The sequence below is a fragment of the Misgurnus anguillicaudatus genome, chromosome 20 (genome assembly GCF_027580225.2).
Source record: "Misgurnus anguillicaudatus chromosome 20, ASM2758022v2, whole genome shotgun sequence".
NCBI lineage: Eukaryota > Metazoa > Chordata > Actinopteri > Cypriniformes > Cobitidae > Misgurnus > Misgurnus anguillicaudatus.
The window spans coordinates 11,500,319-11,523,143 of record NC_073356.2 but is presented as its reverse complement, the minus strand read 5'-3'; the positions used below and the strand labels follow the sequence as shown (position 1 = coordinate 11,523,143).

General features: G+C 38.6%; 1 protein-coding gene across 2 annotated transcripts in view; it reads right to left on the bottom strand.

Moving 5' to 3' along the window:
• Positions 1-10,005: 10,005 nt before the first annotated feature.
• Positions 10,006-22,825, bottom strand: part of fndc5b (fibronectin type III domain containing 5b) — a 30,108-nt gene continuing 17,288 nt past the window's right edge. The window contains exons 4-6 of one of the 2 annotated variants that reach the window (XM_055219639.2): positions 20,237-20,326; positions 14,143-14,328; positions 10,006-11,335 (exon numbers count right to left, since the gene is read on the bottom strand). In XM_055219639.2, coding sequence (XP_055075614.1) covers positions 14,189-14,328; positions 20,237-20,326 — 230 coding nt within the window. In that variant the 3' untranslated portion in view covers positions 10,006-11,335; positions 14,143-14,188. The remainder of the gene's footprint in view (positions 11,336-14,142; positions 14,329-20,236; positions 20,327-22,825) is intronic. The other variant, XM_073858105.1, reaches the window with a different exon arrangement.

Genomic DNA, 22,825 nt, shown 5'->3' with positions numbered 1-22,825 from the left:
TAGCTTGTCGTGTGTGGTTCGTCATTTCAAAATATGTGTTCTGCGCTTTGAGAGATCGTGTGTGCATCACGTGTCATGCCAAAGTAAGTGCCTGCTGCCTTGAACTTGAACTTGAAAGGAGACACTCGCGTGTGCCAGATATTCGCACAATCTCATGCGTAATCAGAGTTTACTGTTAAGGAAGTGTCTTGCGTGTATTTAGGAAACGTGAGCGTCTCTTTTATCGCAAACGGTTTTGACGCGTCTCCAGCAGGCACTTATTTTGACAAAACACGTGATGCACACAGGATCTCTCCACACGCATGACACATACCCCGGAAAAGGGAACCACACATGTGACAATCCGAACACTTATTTTGAATTAGCGCATCCTCCGAAGAGCAGTCACGAGCCGCCACTGACGTGTTCTGAATGAAAACGTGTTGTGGAAACACGTTGGTAGGCTAGTGCTTTTTGTCCCTCTCTGCTATTATAGTTTATCAATACGGCAGAACGATATGGATGCCTCCTTGGACTTACCCGTTCAATGTAAGTAAAAAGGAGAAATTCTAAGCTTACAAAGAAAAGTCAGATCACTGGCAGAGCTCATTCGACACCAACCAGGACATATTTATGAATAAAGACATTGATTTTGATTAATAAAACGCTTTAAATCCTACTTACAGTCCCTTTAAGGCAGCAAAGTATTTTTTTACAGTGTAGTAATTTTGGGCCCTATGAAAGAATATAAGGCTGGGCCATCTACCACACTCATTTCACTACTAATAAAAATGATATTTGGGGGCCCCAATAGTACGTGGTCCCTTAGAATTGTCCTATGTTTTGTCCCACAGTGACGCCCCTGGCAATTGCATCACAGGCACTGTACGTGGACCCTGCCTTAGGCATAAAAAACTTACTATACTTTGGCCTTTAGAGTGGTCCAACAAGAGCCCTAGCTTGATATCTATTGAACATCTCTGGACTGGACAAACCTGAAAATGGCTGTCCACCACTGATGATCCTCATCCAACCTGACCAAGCTTGAGAGGATTTGCAAAGAAAGAATGACATAAAATCCCCCAATCCAGATGTGCAAAGCTTGTTGCATCTAATACCCAAAAAGGCTGTAATTGCTGCCAAAGGTGCTTTAACTAAGTACAGAGTAAAGGGTCTGAATACTTGCAAATATGGTTTTTCATACAAACCAGCAAGAGTTGCCGATAACATCAGATCGCCAGATAAAAAGGAAGCAAACACTTATTTGAAAATACATGGTCCTTTATTTTTTGTGGTTGTACATAATTAGACATTTATCTATTTATGCCCATATAAACTGTATAATTCTGTGTAGAATAGCAGAAACATGCTAGCCCTCATTAAGCATTGTTCAAGAACAACAGATAACATAGACTCAATGGATTACATAAAACATTCCTCCTGTTTTGAAATCCATGCGCTTTAGTAAATATATGCAACAAATGTTATTGTCACGTTAGATATGCATCTCCTGCTGCCCTGTCTACCGCACTTCTTCTCTCTGGTCTTTGGGTTCTTTAAGGCAGATTCCCTTCGCTTTCCCTTCAGTAGACCACCGGGCTGCTTTACCGAAAATGCTAAGTTGCCACGACACAGAACTATATACAAGAAATGCTCTTAATGTATCACAATCTTAACCCGGTACCTTTATCATATGTATATCTATATACTGCCAGCTAACTAAAAGGATGACATTTCAGCATGAGTTTTATTTCACACAGACTGCCACTACACATGTCCATACACAGGCCAATGCATTGCTTCACAAAAGCTTAACATAAGCATATACACACCGTATTCACTTGTTTCCAAGGCTTTTTGTTCCTCTCACGTCAGAGCTAAATGATACGCTGTTTTTTTTAAACAGTCACACGGGGCTTATTTTCGTTTCTTTTTTTGAACCAGGGAATACATTTGTGAACTATTTATTTTCGCTTTTCAAAGATGCACTTGTGAGGCTTTTAATACGTTTTCCCCCTAACTTGAGGCATTTTATATTGCCTTTAACGTTTTCAAGTTTTCTGAGGACACACGGCTACTGGAAGATCTTAGGAATACTTTTACTAATACAAAAAATATTTTTTATGTCAACAGATTTTTTCCATAGCTGAGTTATTATTACTGCTGACTAAGGGGCCGATCACACAGAAAACGTTTGTGGCAGGCGCCTTTTTTGAATGATTTTATATGGGCAGTGAGCATTATGCACTCTGCCGAACACCTCCCGCGCCAACGCTCTGAGTGACACCTTTGTCCCTCGATCAAGGTCAGAACAAGCGTCCTCTTTTTAAAGTTCCTGCTTATATGACAGTTTACAGCAAAAGAGAGTTCACGCTTTAGTATTTGATTGACAGGACAGCTGACTCAGTGGTTGCCTAGCAACATAAACGGCCACACCGCACTGCTATTTTTATAAAGTGACCAAAAAAGGCGCGCCTTGTGTTTCCAAACGTTTGGTGTGATCGGCCCCTAACTCTTTATAACAAGTTATACTATTCGGTTTTTCTACTTCCCACCGGAGGAGATTTTAAGCGATCCGGTTGTTAAGTGATGACGTAAGGAATCCAAGGGTCCAAACCTCCACTCATTTCAATAGAGGATATAATTTAAACAGCCATTTATGAGCACTATTTATTCATATCACACATTTAAAGGTGCAGTGTGTAATTTTTAAAAGAATCTCTTGGCAGAAATGCTAAATAATATACAAAACTATATTATATATATATGGAGTATAAAGACCTTTTTATAATGAACCGTTATGTTTTTATTACCTTAGAATGAGACGTTTTTATCTATATACAAGATTTTGTGCCGCCATGTTTCAACAGAAGCCCTTAACGGACAAACTTTTTTACTAAGTTGTCTCCTGTCTCTTATCGTAGCTTCTCTATGCGTTTCAAAGGGAGGGGTGAGCAGTGGACTGAGTCGTTGGTTGCAATTCCCCACCTTACCACTAGATGCTGCTTAAATTTACACACTGCACCTTTAAGGGAAAATTGTATAAACTTGCATGTAAGCTGCAGTCTTAGGCTCCCAGAATCAAAGACGGCAACATATTAATAATTCATAAAAAATCTGCGTCTATAAATCAATGTCTGGTCATCTCGGATTTTGTTATGGAGATAAAAATTAGGATCGGGTGTTTTAGTAGTTTTTAATTATGATACGAGTGTATTTTTTGTGTTATTTCTCTATGACATTTGTGAGCGGTTGGACCCGGAAGCGGCACATGACGTCAGACTTAACAACCGGATATGAAACTTTAATCAAAACTCTAAAAAAATGCTGGGTTATTTTCAAGTTATTTGTGTTTAATCTATACTGGGTTGTTTTAACCCATTGCTGGGTCATATATGGGTTAATTTAACCCAACGGCTGGGTTTGTCCCTTTTTGACCCAACACTGAGTAAAAAAAACATTTACAAATTATTTTTATCCCAGCATTGACTCAAAATGTTAAATTACACCACATTTTTATATTTGACCCAACATTGGGTTGAAACAACCCATCATAGGCTAAATTACAACCCAACGGCTTGGGTTCGTCCCTTTTTCACCCAACGCTGGGCTAACAATAACCCAGCATGTTTAGAGTGCATGCTATCTATTTACATGGTTGTTAAATACCCTTGGTTATTTAAAATACAAGCCCATTTCTCAGATTATTTGGCTATTCATGTTGCTTCATGTCTTGCTTAGTCTACATCCGGTGGTGTAGTGCAGGGTATACGCAGGTATACGGAGTACACCCACTTCTTTATTTGATGACATGGGGTGTACCCACTTCTAAATATTAATTAATAATATTAATTTCATAATGATCCTTATGCTAAGAATACTATACAATACTGGCCCATTCTGAAGTGAACAAAATATGCAAGACTAGTCTTTTGGGGCATACACACCAAACGTGAGTTAAAAAATTTGCACGAGTAGATTACATACAAAGTCAATTCAAAGACGCCATCAGACGCGTCCTCGCGCAGGGCGATGCGAATGACGCGAAAACACGCGCTATTCGCCTCAAACGCGTCTTCGCCCAAGTTGAAAATATTGAACTCAAATATTGAAGTTAAATCCTGTGAGTAATCTAGAGCGAGTAACGCAATGCCCCGCGTTTGGTGTGTATGTAGCATTAAATGTCCCCAATTCAACCTTAGTTGGGCCACTTTAAAAAAAATGGGGGGTATAAATTGAGACCACTGTCTACATCATAATACAAGCATCAGAAGCCTATCCAGCTTCTCTAACTGATAATGTGATCACACATTATGCCTCTCTAACTGTGCCTTGCAAAAGCCTTTCCCAAAGTGTCGCTAAAAGGAGAATTATGTTCTTCAATAAGAGGCAAATGAGCTGCCTCATTTAAATCCAGACGTTTTGCTCTCTTTCTTTAGAGAGTTCTTTTAAGAGCAGAAGAATAAGGTAGGATAAGCTTGGATTGCGGGAGGGGAATACACTACTCATTTTAAAATGGGAAATTTGGAGCCTGATTGCGTGACGCTGTATAACAAGGATCGACCGCTGGCTTTCATTTTCGAGGGCATCATGTAAGCTGATTATCATTATGGCTATGTTCAGAATAGCATACTACCATGCTGTTTCTGCAGTGTGGTGCATGCAAATTGTCTGGATAACCAACTGGGTGAATCGGGAAAAAAATATACAGGTCACCTGCTGAATAAATAATATTTTGCATAATCATTTGTTATTATTGCATTACGATAGTTGTGGGAGATGTGCTTTAATGGCCACAATGCCATAAACGGTATTACGGTACCATGGTTATGAAAAATGCTTGATTTTTATTATGCACAATATACCTACACTTTTCTCTGATACTTTTTTTTACAAATCCCAAAATGTGCCGTATACAGCTGAGCAAACTGCATTGAATATGGTATCCCGCAATGTCCTGCACTTAAAGGGACAGTTCATCCAAAAATGAAAATTCTGTCATTTACTCACCCTGGTGTTTTTCTCTGAGTTTCTTTCTTCTATTAAACACAAAAGAAGACACCTTGATAAATGATGGTAAGAACAAGTTGACGCTACCCACTGACTTCTGTAGTAGGAAAAAACAAATACTGTGGACTGCCAAATGTGTGCTTACCATCATTCACCAAAATGTCCTCCCCCGTGTTTTCAACAGAATAAAGAAACTCATACAGGTTCAAACTCATACACAAAATGTACCATTTAACCATGCCAGTGTCACAGCTTGAAAACCCCTGTGCAGCATTAACCAATTTAAGCAATAACATGAGACAAACACATTAATTCTCCCATGTGTTTGTGATGACGAAATAATTTAAATCCAAAGAATGTTCACATTTAGGGAAATCTAGTTGTACTGACACATTTGCTTAATATTTCTTTAGACAGATCCATCTTTTCCATTAAATGATGCGATCTGATGAGTTTAAAGCTCCTTTCTCCTTCTGTTTGTTTCTTCTGCGATTGCTGTGAGCGCAGGCGTCGTGCAGCTCACTTCTGGGTCATAAAGTACACATACAGACTTGCTGATTTGTCCCGTGTTTAAATGAAAATCTGATTTACTCACTTGTGTTTTATCTGAACTAGATGAACATTTATCTCAAGACCCCAAATGTGCCATGAATAATGTTAAATGTTATTTATTTGATGTTTATGTGAACAAAAGTGCACTTACATGTAAAATCAATTTTACATTTGGTTTGCATCAGTACTTTTTTTTACATTTCTGGAAACCATGATAATATTGATAATCGTGGTGATTTTGGTTACTACACTCTAAAAATGTCTGGGCTACTCCTGACCCATAATGGGTAAATATTGGACAGAACACATGCTGGGCCAAAAATGACCCCATGCTGGGCTAAAAATGACCCAATGTTGGGTTGTTGTTATGCAACCATGGGGTATAATAACCCAGCAGATGGGTTAAAACAACCCAGCATTGGGTCAATTCTCAACCCAGCAGGTGCTCTGTCCGATATTTACCCATTACCCAGCCATTTTTAGAGTGTATGACCGTGGTTTCATCTCTACCCACAAGTTAAAACAACTTGGTTTTGAAAGTCAATTCAACCTACTATTTTACTATTTTAAGTTTTGACCTGTAATAAGTTGACACAACTTATAAAAACAAGTTAAAATTGTTTAACTTAATAAAAAATATATGTTTGACAAAAACACAACGGTGCCAATTGACTTCTATAGTAGGAAAAATATATACTATTGAAGACAATGTGTACACTGCAAAAAATAACTTTCTTACTTAGTATTTTTGTCCTGTCTTCAGTAGAAACATCCAAAAAGTCTTAAACTAAGATGCATCTTCTTAATGAGCAAAATGACCTAAGAAAACAAGTCTAGTTTTTAGACAAAAAATATACTATTTAAGTGAATGTGTGCCCAAAACAAGCAAAAATATCTGCCAATGCGGTGAAAAAATATTGAATTAAGTGCAAGTAAGTGTTTAAGAAACCCCATTGGCAGATATTTGTGATTGTTTTAAGCACAAATTATATATATTTTTGTCCAAAATCTACACTTATTTTGATCATGAAGAAAATACATCTTGATTTAAGAATTTTTAGATATTTCTACTGAAACCAAGACAAAAATACTAAACAAGTCCTTTTTTTGCAGTGATTTTCAAGAAAAAAAATCTTAGTATTTTTGTTTTGTTTTCAGTAAAAATATTTAAAAATTCTTAAATTAAGATGCTTTTTCTTGATGAGCAAAACGACCCAAGAAAATAAGTCTAGTTTTTAGACCAAAAATATCAAATTTAAGTGATTTTGTGCATAAAACAAGCAAAAAAAATCTGCCAATGGGGTGAGCAAATTTTTCTAGAATTTTTCTTGAAATTAGTGTTTAAGAAAAATGTTCCAAGATTTTTTTTGCTTAACCCATTGGCAGATTTTTTTGCTTGTTTTATGCACAAAATCACTTACATTTGATATTTTTGGTCTAAAAACTAGACTTATTTTCCTGTGTGCTTGCATCAATTATCAAAAAATATAATTGATTTTGTGTTCATCAGAATAAAGAAATTCATACAGGTTTAAAAAAAATGAGGGTGAGTAAATGAAAACATTATTTTTAACTTTTGGATGAACAATCCCTTTAAATTGGCCTTGTGATTTTTAACATCTCTCATTGCCAAACGTTTATACGTTTTTACATAAAATAATATTAAAAACACAAAATATTTATTTCAGAGCTGGAACGGTAAAACAGTCACTGAATTAAACATCCAGCGTGTTGAGGTGATGTGCAAATGTCATATCGAACTAGTCTTGCATAGTGTCTTGTATACCGTTTAAAAAAAATACTTTCGCAGCATACAGTTTCAACAGCATTTTGTGTCATAGTAGCCCATTCCGAACATAGCCTTCTCATTAAATCGCCATCATCTCTTTTGAGATTTATAAGTGCTGCCTGTTAGTACCGAATAGATAACCGGTTTGAGCCTGCGTTCAGATCCGACCTCTTTTCCTCCTCTATTCGTTTACGCTAGCAGGCTCAGACAGAATATTGATATCAGCCATTTTTCACCCAGCAGTCTGCCTGCTCTCTCCCCTATGGCCATGGTTAATTAGCAGTCATTAAAGGAAAAATATACGCTTTCCTACACATGCGAGGATGACTTGTAGATGCCTTCGGAGTTAGGGGATGAGTCTGTTAAGCTGTCGTCATGGTGATAGAGACGATGAGGTAATGGTCACAGACGCAGGAATGTTTAATTGTGCCGAGATTCCTTCGGGTTGATTAACAGCGCGATCCATCTCAACAATGTAGCGGTCATCGAACCCAAGCACCAATCTCAACCCTCAAGCATGTTACGATTCTTTGTATTTTAACTTCTTTCAATTGGAGACGTTTTGAAAAATGAGATGGCTCTATTTCAATTCCGCCGTACCTCTATACGTTGGTTTGAAGATTAATGGCATCTTTTATGCTTCAGATGAAATACTTTAACAGTCTAGTGCATGTCTTCGGGAAAAGCATACTGTATGGTTAATAACCTCATTAAAGTCGAACTGCTGCAATGTTGTACCACACTCACATCAGTCCCTCGTGGCCATCGACTGTCACATGAGGAAATCGATGCTTTCGAGACCTCTATGACCTGCATTCCCAGAATTCTTTATTCTTGACGTGTGGGGTCTCTAGTTCGCCCTGGAGCCTAGCTGATAAGGACACAAGTCAGCCAATCAGAGAGCGCTCTGGGTTCACTGTCAAACCCTAAGTCTGGTTATACATACAGTTCGCTTATATTGTAAAAAATTCAAACTTCATGAGGACATTTTAAAGTCAACATGATTCAGTATTCGTAACCCGCTTTAGGGATTAAAGAAAATAAGTTGGATTGTATTAAGAATTGCTTGGGAAGTGGTCTTTGTTTGTTATATCAGTCAGAGGTGGAGCATATAAACAGGGCCAATACAGATTTCGTGTTGACTTTCATAAAAAAATCCTGATAATTTACTCACCCCCATGTCATCCAAGATGCTCGTCCTTCCCTGTTCAGTCGGGAAGAAAATACGTTTCTCGAGCAAAACGTTCCAGGACCCCTCTCCATATTCATGAATATCAGCTGACGTCACTCGCATCTCAAACTTGTCCTCCGCCATTTTGAGTACCTGAAGTGTTCGCGAAAGAACTAGAAGCTATGTCTTCAATATGTTGGGAGCATCAAAATCGCTATTTTACAACACTAAGAAGCCTCGACACAACATGATACTTTGCTCTACACGTGAACTCGAGCATTGAGAACACCGCCCGTGTACACAGAGTCCACCAAAAAGAAGGCCCTGAACAACTGACCCCGGCTGCCCCGGCGTCCGCTCGCCACCCTCTTCCCAGTCAAGATGTATCGATCTCTGAATGTGACGTCAGGAGAGAGGAGAGTAAAGATAGATACAGTAGCCCCTAAAGCATATAAATGCACTGATAATTCGTTGTTTTGTCGCAAGTGAAAAACAATATTGACCTTCTAGTTGAAAAAAGAAGCATCATATGAGATTCATTCATTTGCATTCGGAGATCGATTCTTTATGTCTGGCAAAGATGGCGAGCGGACACCAAAACAGCCAAAGTCAGCTGCACAAAACCTTTCCTTCCAGCAAACTCTGTGCACACAAACAATGCTCCCAATGCCCGAGCTCACGTGTAGAGATACTTTGAGTACTTTGAGCAAAGTTCATGTCGTGCTGCGCCTTCCTAGTGTTGTAAAAATAGTGGTAGTTGGGTAGCAGCGACAGCGGCTGGAAGAACGCATCCATGATCGAGTAGGGATTACACCCTAACAATATTTTTTGAAAGTAGCATTTCTTTTCATGACAGTGAGGTGCAAAATGTTGTCTTTCGTAGCCATTTAATGTATCCGTACGAATCATAGACAGTAAAAGATAAGAAATCTGTAAATTGTAGCAAGCTAGCCAATGCTTGTCAGTAGCCTACTGCTACGCGGTAGGTACTCAAGATGGCGGCAGTAGGCTGGAAAAAGAGCGGATGACGTAAAAGGTCACATGACTGATATTCATTTAGTGGACCTCAACAGTTCACATGTTTCAATGCAGCTTCACAGGGCCCCGAACGACCCCAACCAAGGCACAAGGGTCCCGTCCAGGGAAACAATTGTCATTTTCATCAAAAAAGTACTTTTTAACTACAACTTCTCGTCTTGCACCAGCCTTATGATGCGCCAACGTGACCTTAGGTAATCACATCGAAAGGTCACGCATGACGCATGTGAAACTACCGCTCCAGTGTTTACAAGTATGGAGAAAGAGGACCATTCAGACGTTGTTGTATGTGGAATGAATGAATTAATGTCTTTGTGTCAGTTTACTGTTTAAAATGGTCCGTAAAAGTGCGTTTCACATTTGTTATGCGCGACCCCTCGACGTGATTACGCAATATGTAAGGTCGCGCTGGCGCACTACACTGCCAGTGCAATGCGAGAAGTCGCGGTGTAAAACCACATTTTTTTTTTTTTTTGGGGGGGGCAAAAATTATGATCGTTTTGCTAGACAAGAACCTTATGCCTCGGTTGGGATCACCCAGAGCCCCCCGAAGCTGCACCGAAACTAACATTTTTACCTGCATTGAAACTGTAAACTGTTGAGATCCACTAAAGTCCACTATATGGAGAAAAATCCTGGAATGCTTCCCTCAAAAAACCCAACCTCTTCTCGACTGAACAAAGAAAGACACCAACATATTGGATGACATGGGGGTGAGCAAACCATCAGGATATTTGAAATGAAAGCGAAGTGATCCTTTAAAGGGTAAGTACAGTAAATCACAAAGCCAACCGAACAAAAGAACCCAACTCTATATCGTAGCAGCACATCAAAGCCGTAAATAGAATAGCCGTAGTCCTGAAGAATATGTCAGTGAATGAAGATCAAAGTAACCATCAGTGTATAATAATGTGCTCATTAGAGACAGCAAGCTGTTGATTTACTTGAAACACACAAGCGATTAAATAGGTTTCTATCACTATTAGTATATGAAGATCTTCACCAAATGATCGATTTGCAGTTCGGTCTCAGCGGAGTGTTGGTCCGTCATATTCTTGTGTGATGTTTTTCCTGAATGCCCTGAGAGCGAGAGTGCTTAGAAGAAAGATTTGACTGCACCGATTAAACCACACTGGACTGTCTGTGATTGGCTATTGGAGGCCGAAAGTTCAAAACCGTGGGTGGAATCGGGAGGGGGTGCATAGAGGGACCAGCTAGTGTAAAGAAATCAATACTAGAAGGCTGGATGAAAGTACCAAATACGAGACAGAGAGAGAGCTGTGGATGAGAAGGTGTGTAACGTATGGTATATGAGATAGAGGAGTGAAATATCTAAATGCTATCCCTTTCAGTGACAGAAGTTTAATGATAGTCCCAATCCTGTCTTAGAACTGATAACGGCGGTGAGCTCGGAAAAGCACTTTTCCACTTCATTTCACAAACACCGTCCTGGTTTAGTTAGGATTTGCCACATGCAGGTTTCCGGTTATCTCTATGAGGTTACACAGCTCCAGGTGGCGTAGTGTCTCTGGTCTTAGCTAGGTTTGAGTCTTTCAGCTAAGGTGGCCGTTCTCAGCTTCAGTTGTAGACTTAAACTCAACAACTCACTCCAAACCTCCAGTGATGCAATTCTGGAATCCACCTGTCCAGATTTTGTCCTCAGCTTTGCGTCAGTGTCCCAAACAGACAAGCACCAAAGGGTCCATGTTGGTTGATGGGAATGCCATGAGGTCGTTCGATTGAAGATGAGAGGTGGGCTTCACAACTTGATGGCTTATTTGTTTTGTCTCAGAGCACTTTGGGGAAGACCAAACAAAAAAGGGGGTTGAAATGAAGTAGATTTGCATTTTCTTAAGGGAATGTCAGTGCCTGCAAGGCAGCAAATGAATGCATTTAAAGTTTTAGATCAATGTAGGCTTGCTGTATTAACAGCGCTTGGTTGGATTGTTTGGATCTTTTCTTGCAGGATTATGGGTAGGGCGGGGTGTAGTTCTTCACCAGAAATTTCACTGTTGTCACTGGGGCAGTATCTTTTAAAAAGGTCCTAATATGTGCCATTTAGGTACAGATATGTATACATTTGGTACCAATATGTATCTACAAGGTACTATTATGAACTCTTTAGGTACAAAGGTTTACTTTTTTAAAAAGGTGAACATTTATTCTGACAATATAGATGATTTTTTTTGTTGAAATAGCATATCAACAAAAGCAGTTATCATCGATTAACAGCCTGTGAACTCACAGTAGGTCTTAAAGGTTTATAAGTTAATGGGCTGCCTTGCAAGCACTGTAATTAACTGCTATATTTACAGTGTTTGTGCTGTAAGAGTAACGCCTTGCAAATAATGTGGAGAGGAGGTGCATTAGAAAAGACAGTGAAACAAATCCTAAAAAGTCTTAAAGCTAGGGTAGGCAATATTTTTAGATAAATTTTTCTGTTATACTGGTCATTACATCCTGATATAGCATTAAAGGTGCAGTGTGTACATTTTAGAAGGATCTATTGACAGAAATGCAATATATAATAAACATAACTATATTATCCATGATGTATAAAGACCTTACATAACAGGGCTCGAGACTAACTTTTTTCACTGGTTGCACTGGTGCGCCTAACTTTTTTCTTAGGTGCACCAAAACAAAAGTTAGGTGCACCCAAATTTTTGACCGCATCGCATTTAACGCCGCAGTTTTACAAGCACCCAAACCCTGTTAACCCGCATGAGGACACTGGGATCCTAAAGAGTACTTTATTTACATTAATTCAAAGTTACTGTTAGTTTAATTGTACTTACCTTAAAAAACTATACAATTTTAAAAAGCGTTAAGGCTTAAGATTCAGTTTTTGACCTTTATTTTATTCAGAAAATCCTATAGTGACATTTTATTTCATTTTAAATATCTGCAGGGATGAGTAATATTTAATCCATATTTATTCCATACACTGCAATGGCTACATCCATTCACACTCTTTTTGTCTGTTTTATTCATACGTGAAGCTAGAGGGCGCTCGCGACAGACAGTCTCATTATGACAACTTAATGAAGAAGACGTAGTGTCACACGGAGACCGCCACTTTATTCAATAACAGGCAAATTAAGATGTTGTGATGTTTTAAAGCATGGAGACATTAAACACAATTGAGATGATATATGGTTTATCGGTGTTCTTCACGTTATGTTGGGTATTTTATAAAAATACTGTTTATTTATAATGCTATAAATAGAATAAAATAGTTCTGCAAAATAGTTTTCTATCTCATGTTGTGATCAGAAGACACATCAGATCACGCACGGTTGTTTAAAGCACTCGACTTTTGATGGTTTAAAGGTGCAGTGTGTAACTTTTATAAGGATCTCTTGACAGAAATGCAATATAAAATACATAACTATGGTATCAGTGGTGTATAAAGACCTTTCATAATAAACCGTTATGTTTTTATAACCGTAGAATGAGACGTTTTTATCTACATACACCGGGGGTCCCCTTACATGGAAGTCGCCATTTTGTGCCGCCATGTTTCTACAGAAGCCCTTAAAGGACAAATGTTTTAACTTAGTTGTTTTCGACGATTGCTACCGTAGCTTCTCTATATGTTTTGGTGAACGGTGGACTGAAACTTTGGTTGCAATTTGCAACCTCAACACTAGATGCAATAAAATTTACACACTGCACCTTTAAAGTAAGTTTTATTATAAATCCCTTTTTTGTCGTGTTTTAATGTTGGGCTGATCTACGTTACTTGATCTACACTACGTTACTATGAGATATGTTTTAGGAATAATTTTGACTGGTAAAGCTTTTTTTTTAGGTAACCTTAAGCTTCTTTTTGAAAGAAAGGCGTTTGATACAAAGAAATGAGGGATTAAAACCCTGAATAGAAATTCGTAAGTAATAATAATAATAAAAGAACTTGTTTTAAATGTAACATTGCTGTACTTTGGATTTACTTTCAAGACGTTTTTCTTTTTAAGAATTATGCTCCGGTTCGGACTTGATTGTATGTGGTTCATTACCTAATGCCGGGACCAGGGCTTCACATCTGGGGCTACATTATCCACTCTGTTTATCGGACGGGCCACTCTCCTCTCTCTTTTTGACTGCAACACGCCACGCATATTTTTAAACGCACACACACGTACAGGAATATCTGGACCACGGCCAGTCAAAGGGAGGGTCCGCCCTTCACTATCTCTGATTGGGTTATACCACGACATGGACCTTATGTGCTTGTCATTTATCTACTAGGTAAATCTACAAGCTATCAAAAGTTGTTTGACATGTGTGTGATAATTTTCTTCCAAATACCATCATTTTGAGGTTCTGGTGCGATACTTGGACATTTCCAATCTGGCAACACGGTCTGGAAGTGACGCGGTGGCCAAGATGGCAACGACCAGCTCCACACACTTTTGGTTTTAAAAATGCTCTTCAGAAACCTGCGGTCAGACGTCACGGATACTACGTCCATGTTTTATACATGTATACGTTCTGTTAAAGTTGTTAACCGCTATTGCCTACCCTATCTTTAAATCAGCTATTTTTGCACTTATATTTTGCACTTAAAATTTTGATCAAACCAAGAACAAAAAACACGTACCTGTCCTGAGGCTAAAGCCTATTATTGCCGAAAGGGGTAGTCGGAATTAGACCTTGCTGCGCAGCAGCCCCCCTGAAGGATGTTCAGGAGTACTGCACTCTGAAGAGTTCTTGGCTTTGTCCTTGTTATTGTTGGGCTCGTTGTCTTTGATGATGTCATACTGGCGGCAAAAGAGAGCTATCACACCTGTTAAAGAGAGATCACAACGTTGAAAAGTGCTAGTGATGGATGGGCCGTTGTCGACAGACAGGAAGGAAAAATGCAATGATGGATCACGCTGCGTTTGCCCTAAAAAACAACATTCTAATTTTAGCAGCGCTGCAATGGTACGAGGAGCTCCTCTGTGGCCTTGAGTTTAAGTTGTGCTACAAACTGTCCTGTTTGATCCTTTCTTCGCTGGTCTTTTAATATTGATGTTTGCTGTGGATTAGAGAGAAGTAAGATAGACCTCTTATAATTGCATTGTTTTTGTATTTTATCTTGTGTTGGTTTTAGGGGGATTCTTTAAGTGTGTGTGTGTGTGTGTGTGTGTGTGTGTGTGTGTGTGTTGCATGTTGTCATGCTGTAAAGCAACAGATTGTAGCGCAATGCCCAATACAAATTTCCCCTTGGGGACAATAAAGTGTATTATTTTCCATTCCATAAGGTGTACATATAGTAAATACAAGCATTTTCTGTATTAGTAATACTTGACTAACTTAAAGGGATAGTTCAGCCTAAAATGAAAGTTACCCCATGATTTACTCACCCTCAAGCCATCCTCAATCTATATGATTATCTTTGTCAGATGAACACAATCTTTGTTATATGTGACCCTGGACCACAAAACCATCTCGGCCATATATTGTCCTATCCTAACATCCTAACCGTACATCAATGGAAAGTTTTTTTTTTATTTAGCCTTTGGATTATGTATAGTGTTCCTTACGACTGGTTTTGTGGTCTATGGTCACATGGTCCTGGCTGTTCCGACCTTTGTAATGGTAGTAAATGGTGCTTCTTATTTGAAGCCCAAAAATTCCATCCAGTCCTTCACAATAGTATAGAAGAACCGTGGCTAAAGTAACGCAAGACGAAAGTAACAAAGCGATTTTCTCTGAGCCCTGATTACATTTGTATTCCAAACTATGACAGCATCTTTAGCACACAAACCCTTGACGTAGCTGACAAATATCACGTTATTTCGTCATTGTTTTGCGCGTGTAGGTCCAGAAAGCTAAGATAAGTACATTCCTAAAGCGGTCATTTTTTTCTAATATTACGTTGTGTTTCTTGTTTTATGTTTACAGATCAATCTAAAGGTTATTTAGTGCTTTAATACATCCTGAAGTTTGACTTCTCAGAGTTTTTCAAAATAAAAGTAAATCGGGTTTAAATGTTAGGAGTTCCTGTCAGGACGAAAGTAACACTTGATACTTTTGTCCCGCTGCTAATACTGTTGCATGTTGAAAATGTATATTATTTTAATTTGATTTAATTTAATTTAATTTTCATAGTGTTCAAACTGTTAACAATTAAAGTTTGTACTGTCAGGTTGCTTTTGAAACATTTGATTAAACTGAAATAAAAATGTAATTTCATTATTGTTTGCAAAGATAAACAACAAAATATGTTTGCAGTTACATATTAACCAGGTCATAGTCACGTATATTTACTAAAAACAAGTGTAACACAAAAATCTATCTTGTTTTGTTGTGTTAATTTTGACCCACCTGTGTGATACTTTCGTCCCAGCTGTCAGATCAATACACTACTTATGTTAAAAGTAAAATTATTCTGAAGTCGTTTTACATTTGTTCAAAATTCCACCTGTTATTGATAAACCACACTTGTGAGTTTTTGACCACAGCAAAAATATATCTTTCTAAAACATTATCTTTAAAATAAGTTTTTCTGAAAAATGGTCCTTTCGCCCCTGCTCTCTCTTAATCCACACAGCTCCAGCGGGTTAATAAAGGCCTTCTGAGGGTAATTGGTGTGACTTTGTAAGAAAAATATCAAAATGTAAAACTTCCAAACTAAAATAGCTAGATTCTAGTAACGGCCAACAAGGGAGTGCGTTTTCAGCGTATAACGTAAGACATAGTATACGAGACTTAGTGGAGATGAGACGCTGGAAATTAAGTGTTTTGCATGTAAGAGTTTCCGTGATGAAAGCATTGTTGACTCTGATTAGGACTACACTCCGGAGACAATACCGCTACCGCATCGTCCACTCGAGGAAAAGCCACGCGATATTTAACTCTCGTTTGATTTCTTCGTTTATTCCTTTTTTGCCTTGTTTGCCTTCGCTGACTGGATATGCAGGTACGGTGAGTTCTGAATGCACTTTCTCTGCCTTACTTTTGCTCTTCCTAGAGTGCCTCGTGCACATTCAAATCAATCGGGTGTGCGCATGTGTGGGCAGATCCCATAGCAACAGGGGTGGTGCCATGGTCGCGAGAGAGAGAGTGATAGTCGCGCAAGCCAGTCATTTGTTTCGTCCCGAATGGAAATAATTAGCTGTGTTTAAAACAGTCGTGAGAGGTCTACAGACACTCGATTTTTATACTCTCTTTTTCAGAGTACTTACATTTGAATTATGTATTTGTATATAAAGACAGTTTAAACAAATTTGTAAAAAATTTTTTAGATAATTCCTGCCTATCCTGCCTTTAACATTTATATGATAAACAGATTATAGTGCAAATATGAAAATAAACCTCACTGAACGACATGAGGGTTAATAAATGACTTGTTTTTGTGAACTTAAAGCACAGCAGTATCTGGGTTAATTTACTTTTCACCACAGTCAAAGTATTTTCTTGTCAGCTAAAATGCTATCTGAGTTTCCTCAGTCTAATAACTGTGAGGGGGTTGTATATTAACTTGGATCATTACAGGCAAAAAAAAAAACGCATATCAACAACATTTTGGGAAGTCTAGAATTAATACTTAGTGATGATTATCAATCTCTCGTCGGCGTGTCGGTCCTTCAGTGCTTTGCAAGCGGTGTTGGCACATGGCTCTGTAGAAACGCATATTTGGCTTACTTCACTTGTGTCCTTCGGCTTCCCATGTTTATTTGACTTGCATCCGAAAAAACCTCCACACAGCACCCCTGCTGCTTGGCTTTCTTGTACTTTAAACCAGAGCGAACGAGACGAGGAGAGGAGGCGGGCAATGGAATAACGTGCACTGGCTGTTTGTGCGCATCATTTGAAGAAAAAAACAGAGCGAGAACGCACAGCTGGTGTTTGCAGTTACAAAAAAACCACGCGCAGCTCGTCTCGAAGTATCGATTCAGCGGGACACAAGTATTGGAATCGTTTCAAATTTTCAGTATCGAAATGTATCGAGATATCGATATGTTTGACAACACTAATGTGGATTATATCTATAAAGGATGGATGGACTTTTTTGGGCTCCAAATTAAAAGCACCATTCACCAACACTACAAAGCCCGAAACAACCAGGCCAATTTTTAAAGCAACACTATGTAGTTTTTTTACCTTTAAATAATGTCTCCAAAATTATTTCAGTGATAGAACAACTTTTAACTGGACAAATTGTACTGTTGCTGCAACCTGAGGAGCCTCCTAGCTGCTACAAGCACACTCTGAAAGTGGCGGCGGAGGGTAGGAAACAGCCCCGCCCCTCCCCCTGCCTGCAGAAGAGTGTCTGATACCAGGCACTGTTGCGCTTTTCAACCACATGGGGGAGCTGTAAGTAATTTTTACATGGAAACTACATAGTGTTGCTTTAACATAACTCACATTGTGTTCATCTGATAAAAAGTTAATCATATACACTCACCTAAAGGATTATTAGGAACAATATACTAATACTGTGTTTGACCCCCTTTCGCCTTCAGAACTGCCTTAATTCTACATGTCATTGATTCAACAAGGTGCTGAAAGCATTCTTTAGAAATGTTGGCCCATATTGATAGGATAGCATCTTGCAGTTGATGGAGATTTGTGGGATGCACATCCAAAGCTCCCGTTCCAACACATCCCAAAGATGCTCTATTGGGTTGAGATCTGGTGACTGTGGGGGCCATTTTAGTACAGTGAACTCATTGTCATGTTCAAGAAACCAATTTTAAATGATTTGAGCTTTGTGACATGGTGCATTATCCTGCTGGAAGCAGCCATCAGAGAATGGGTACATGGTGGTCATAAAGGGATTGACATGGTCAGAAACAATGCTCAGGTAGGCCGTGGCATTTAAACAATGCCCAATTGGCACTAAGGGGCCTAAAGTGTGCCAAGAAAACATCCCCCACACCATTACACCACCACCAGCCTGCACAGTGGAAACAAGGCATGATGGATCCATGTTCTCATTATGTTTACGCCAAATTTTGACTCTACCATCTGAATGTCTCAACAGAAATCGAGACTCATCAGACCAGGCAACATTTTTCCAGTCTTCAACTGTCAAATTTTGATGAGCTCGTGCAAATTGTAGCCTCTTTTTCCTACTTGTAGTGGAGATGAGTGGTACCCGGTGGGGTCTTCTACTGTTGTAGCCCATCCGCCTTAAGGTTGTGCGTGTTGTGGCTTCACAAATGCTTTGCTGCATACCTCGGTTGTAACGAGTGATTATTTTAGTTAAAGTTGCTCTTCTATCAGCTTGAATCAGTCGGCCAATTCTCCTCTGACCTCCAGCATCAAGAAGGCATTTTCACACACAGGACTGCCGCATACTGGATGTTTTTCCCATTTCACACCATTCTTTGTAAACCCTAGAAATGGTTGTGCGTGAAAATCCCAGTAACTGAGCAGATTGTGAAATACTCAGACCGGCCTGTCTGGCACCTGTCTGTCTTAAGTCACCTTTCTTTCCTATTCTGACATTCAGTATGGAGTTCAGGAGATTGTCTTGACCAGGACCACACCCCTAAATGCATTGAAGCAACTGCCATGTGATTGGTTAATTAGATAAATGCATTAATGAGAAATTGAACAGGTGTTCCTAATAATCCTTTAGGTGAGTGTACATCAAGGATGGCTTGAGGGTGAGAAAAACATTTTTGGCTAAACTATCCCTTTAACCACCTAAGACCTCCTAATCACATTTTTGCTGTTTGCATCACAATACTTAATTCTGTGTAACTGGAACTGTTGTACACAAACGTGGACAATTACACTGCTTCATGTTCAAAGAAAAATATTTGGGTATTATATTTATTGGTTCTTCCTAACCACAAATAGCACCAAAGCTCGGGTCTTAGGAGGTTAATAACATTTTACATTAAACTATTTACATTCTGCATTGCATAACCAACTGTTAGCTGGTTAATTTAAATATTTTGAAATCTCATGAAAAATATTCATATTTGAATCTGATGCGTTAACATCTGATGTGTTACCATGAAACAGTGATGTATTTCTTCTGTAATGTGGCATATTTCTGAGAATAGTGATGAGAGAAACATTTTCATTAGAGCTTGATTTTATCCATTGGGAATGTATTAGATTGCGTGAATTGTGGGTCTTTTATTCTGAATGAATGGAGGAGAAAAGTTACTATGGAGGCGACGCAAGTTATTCATTTTGCTGAAAGATCACAAAGACTACAGTATTTGCAGTGATGAGCCATGCACAATAAGACCGGAAATTTGTATTATGTTAACTAAGTCTTATATCTTCGTTAATTACTTAATAAATTATAGAGATGTGAATGTGGTAAACATGAGAAACATCTGTTTGTTCGAGTGAAAGCAAATCAAAAAGGGAGGGTTTAATTATCGTGGCGTTTATTAGCAAAACACAAACTGTGCGATGCTGCTGAAGTATTGGGCTGTGCATGACTGGTTTTCATAATTGCTTCTCGTGTATGCAGATACACTTTATTACCTTTCACAACATGAATTGTGGTAGTACAAATCCAGCACTAAATCTATCACCAGTGTTAATATCTTTGGCATAAAGTTGATCCTGATTTTGCCAAGTAGGACGTGTTCCCGGGTGAACATCCCTGTTAACAGTTCTGTCAACCAATCAGAAAAAGTTCAACCTGCCACAAAAGATGTTGATCCACCAACACATCCTATTCGGCAGTCACAAATCAGTCACCAACATATAGGTCTTTGGACACAACTCCTTACCTGCCCACATGACAAGAACGACCACAATGATAATAAGCTCTCCAGCCCTCAGCTGACTGGACTGGCCAACCTCCTCCATGGTCACTTCATCTGTATGAAGCAAACAAGGTTGAGTTCAACAACATTTACACTTGTGCACTATCAAAGCACAGGCAACATTGAATTAATCCTGACTATTTCATTGGTATTTTCTTTGGCTAAAAATTTGACCGGATCGTCTTATGCATTGCTTCCAGCCAAGATTCCTAATTACGGTCAGTTTCCTGTGATGCTATGAATTTGGTGCATCTCAGGGTCGATCTCTCAGGAGAAGACCTCTGGGGTCAGCAGATTTAAAGCATCTAGCAGTGCATAGAGCTGCGGTGTGTGCACTGATTAACCACGGAGGGAAAAGCGATCTGAAGAAGCAGCGGTGCTGTTATAATGACTGTGAGAATCTACGATCCTCTCTTTGAGCTCTTGAAATAAACTTCAGGTGAAACCGAAACCTTATTGGCTGTTGAGCATGGGAGATTTTCAGTAAGCAATCGACATCGATACGCATCACGAATCCAGCATGAAAACCAACATGAAGCCACCCTGTAGCGATGGAGAGGAGAAGAGCGGACAGAGAAAGATTAACTGTCTGTGTTTATTAGGCGATCTGGTCTTTAGTGAAGTGTAAAGGTGCTTGCTTGATTAATTACAGTGTGATGTAAGCACTTATCCCTGATGATTAAACTGTGTGTTTTTTTTTGGTAAATGTCCTGTTATCTAACTACCACTGATCTAACTGACAGGCAGCATCAGCTAAGAGTCAGCCATCCGTAAATGCTTTCTGTTGGGCTTAAGCACATTTCTGGATTCATCATAAAATTGCTTAAACAGCAGAAGTGCATTCATTTGTAGACAAATCCTCTATATATCTTTAAATATTTCAGAAATATGCCATAATAATTCACAAGCGTGTATAGATGGTCATTGGACGCATGCACGTTGTCATGGTTACGCGCCTGGCCTGAAGTTAACTTCTGCTCTGTGTTTGTTAATTCATATGGCTAGTAGTGGCTAAACTGACCTCTGGAACAAATATCTAGTCGAAAATAAAAATGGATTTCCTAAAGACGAGGGGTTATGGGAGCATGGATCACAGCTGTGTGAAAGGTCTGGCAGCTAAGAATTCAGGCATGTGTTGCTAACATTTTATTGATACATTTTACACAGTAACATAAGCTCAGTGTAGCAGTTGATACGTTTTAGCTCTGATTTGTACTAAAGTAATTTACTTCTTAAAGGAATATTCAATTTTCTTAAAAGAAAGGTCCAGATGGTTTGCTCGCCACCGTGCCATCCGGGGTGTTGATGTCTTTCTTTGTTCAGTCGAGGAGAAGTTGTGTTTTTTGAGAAAAACATTGCAGGATTTTTCTTATTTTAATGGACTTTTATAGACACCAACAATTAATACTTAACTCAACAGTTAACAGTTTTTTTCAACGGAGTTTCAAAGGACTATAAACGATCCCAAACGAGGCATAAGGGTCTTATCTAGCAAAACGATTGTCATTTTTGACAAGAAAAATAACAAATATACACTTTTAAAGCACAACTTCTCGTCGAGATCCGGTCGTGATGCGTCAGCGTGACCCCACGCAAATGTGTTACACTGAGATAGGCATGTGCCCGCGTGCACTGAAAGCCAGCTGGCAGCGCGGAGTTCCCATAGCTTATTTTTTTGCTATGTGCGCAGATATTATAAAAGCTCGTCTCGTTAGGTATTCCTGACATGCGGTTATTTAAAGTAACAGCAGCGTAAACGCCGTTTATAAAATATTAGAAGATCATGCTAACTAAATTTGTATTTACCCGAGACTTAAGAAAAGTTAAATGTTAAAGTTGATGCTAAATGAGAATGCAGTAACGTTACTACTGATAGTAATAATATTAACAGTAATAATATAATGGTTACATTTTATAATAAGGGTTCATGAATCACAATGAACTTATTTTTACTTCAGTCTGAACTAATGCTGAGTAAATGCATGTACTAATCATAAACTAATGAAGAGTACATGACATGTTTTTTAGTTAATGTATTAATAAACAATGATTTCATGTGAGTCATTTTGTAGTTAATGATGACTCTTCATTAGTTTATGATTAGCACTAGGGCTGGAACAATAAAGAGCGGGACATGTTTTTATATTAATAAGGAGTTATTATTCAGTTTGATATTAATATATTTTATTTGTTTAAGGTGAATAATGCCCCTTTTGCACTGTTTATGTTAGGCTGAATTAATGTTGGACTTGTTTTTATGTGATTTGTTATATTTTCCTTGGCACTGGCACTGTTTGTGTATTTGTTTAATTGAGAAAATGCTTCAATAAAATGTTGGCATTAATAGCAGATGTTACATTTATTATTTGTAAAAAAAATCTTTAGACTATTCGATTAATCGAAAAAATAATCGATAGACTAATAAGTTGAAAAAATAGTCGAAATTTGCAGCTCTACCGATCCGATTGACCGAATGCATTTCAATACTAGGTGTAAAAATTTATGGCGGATGTTAAAAAAACAATGTGGCCTACATGGAGTATTTCGTTTCTC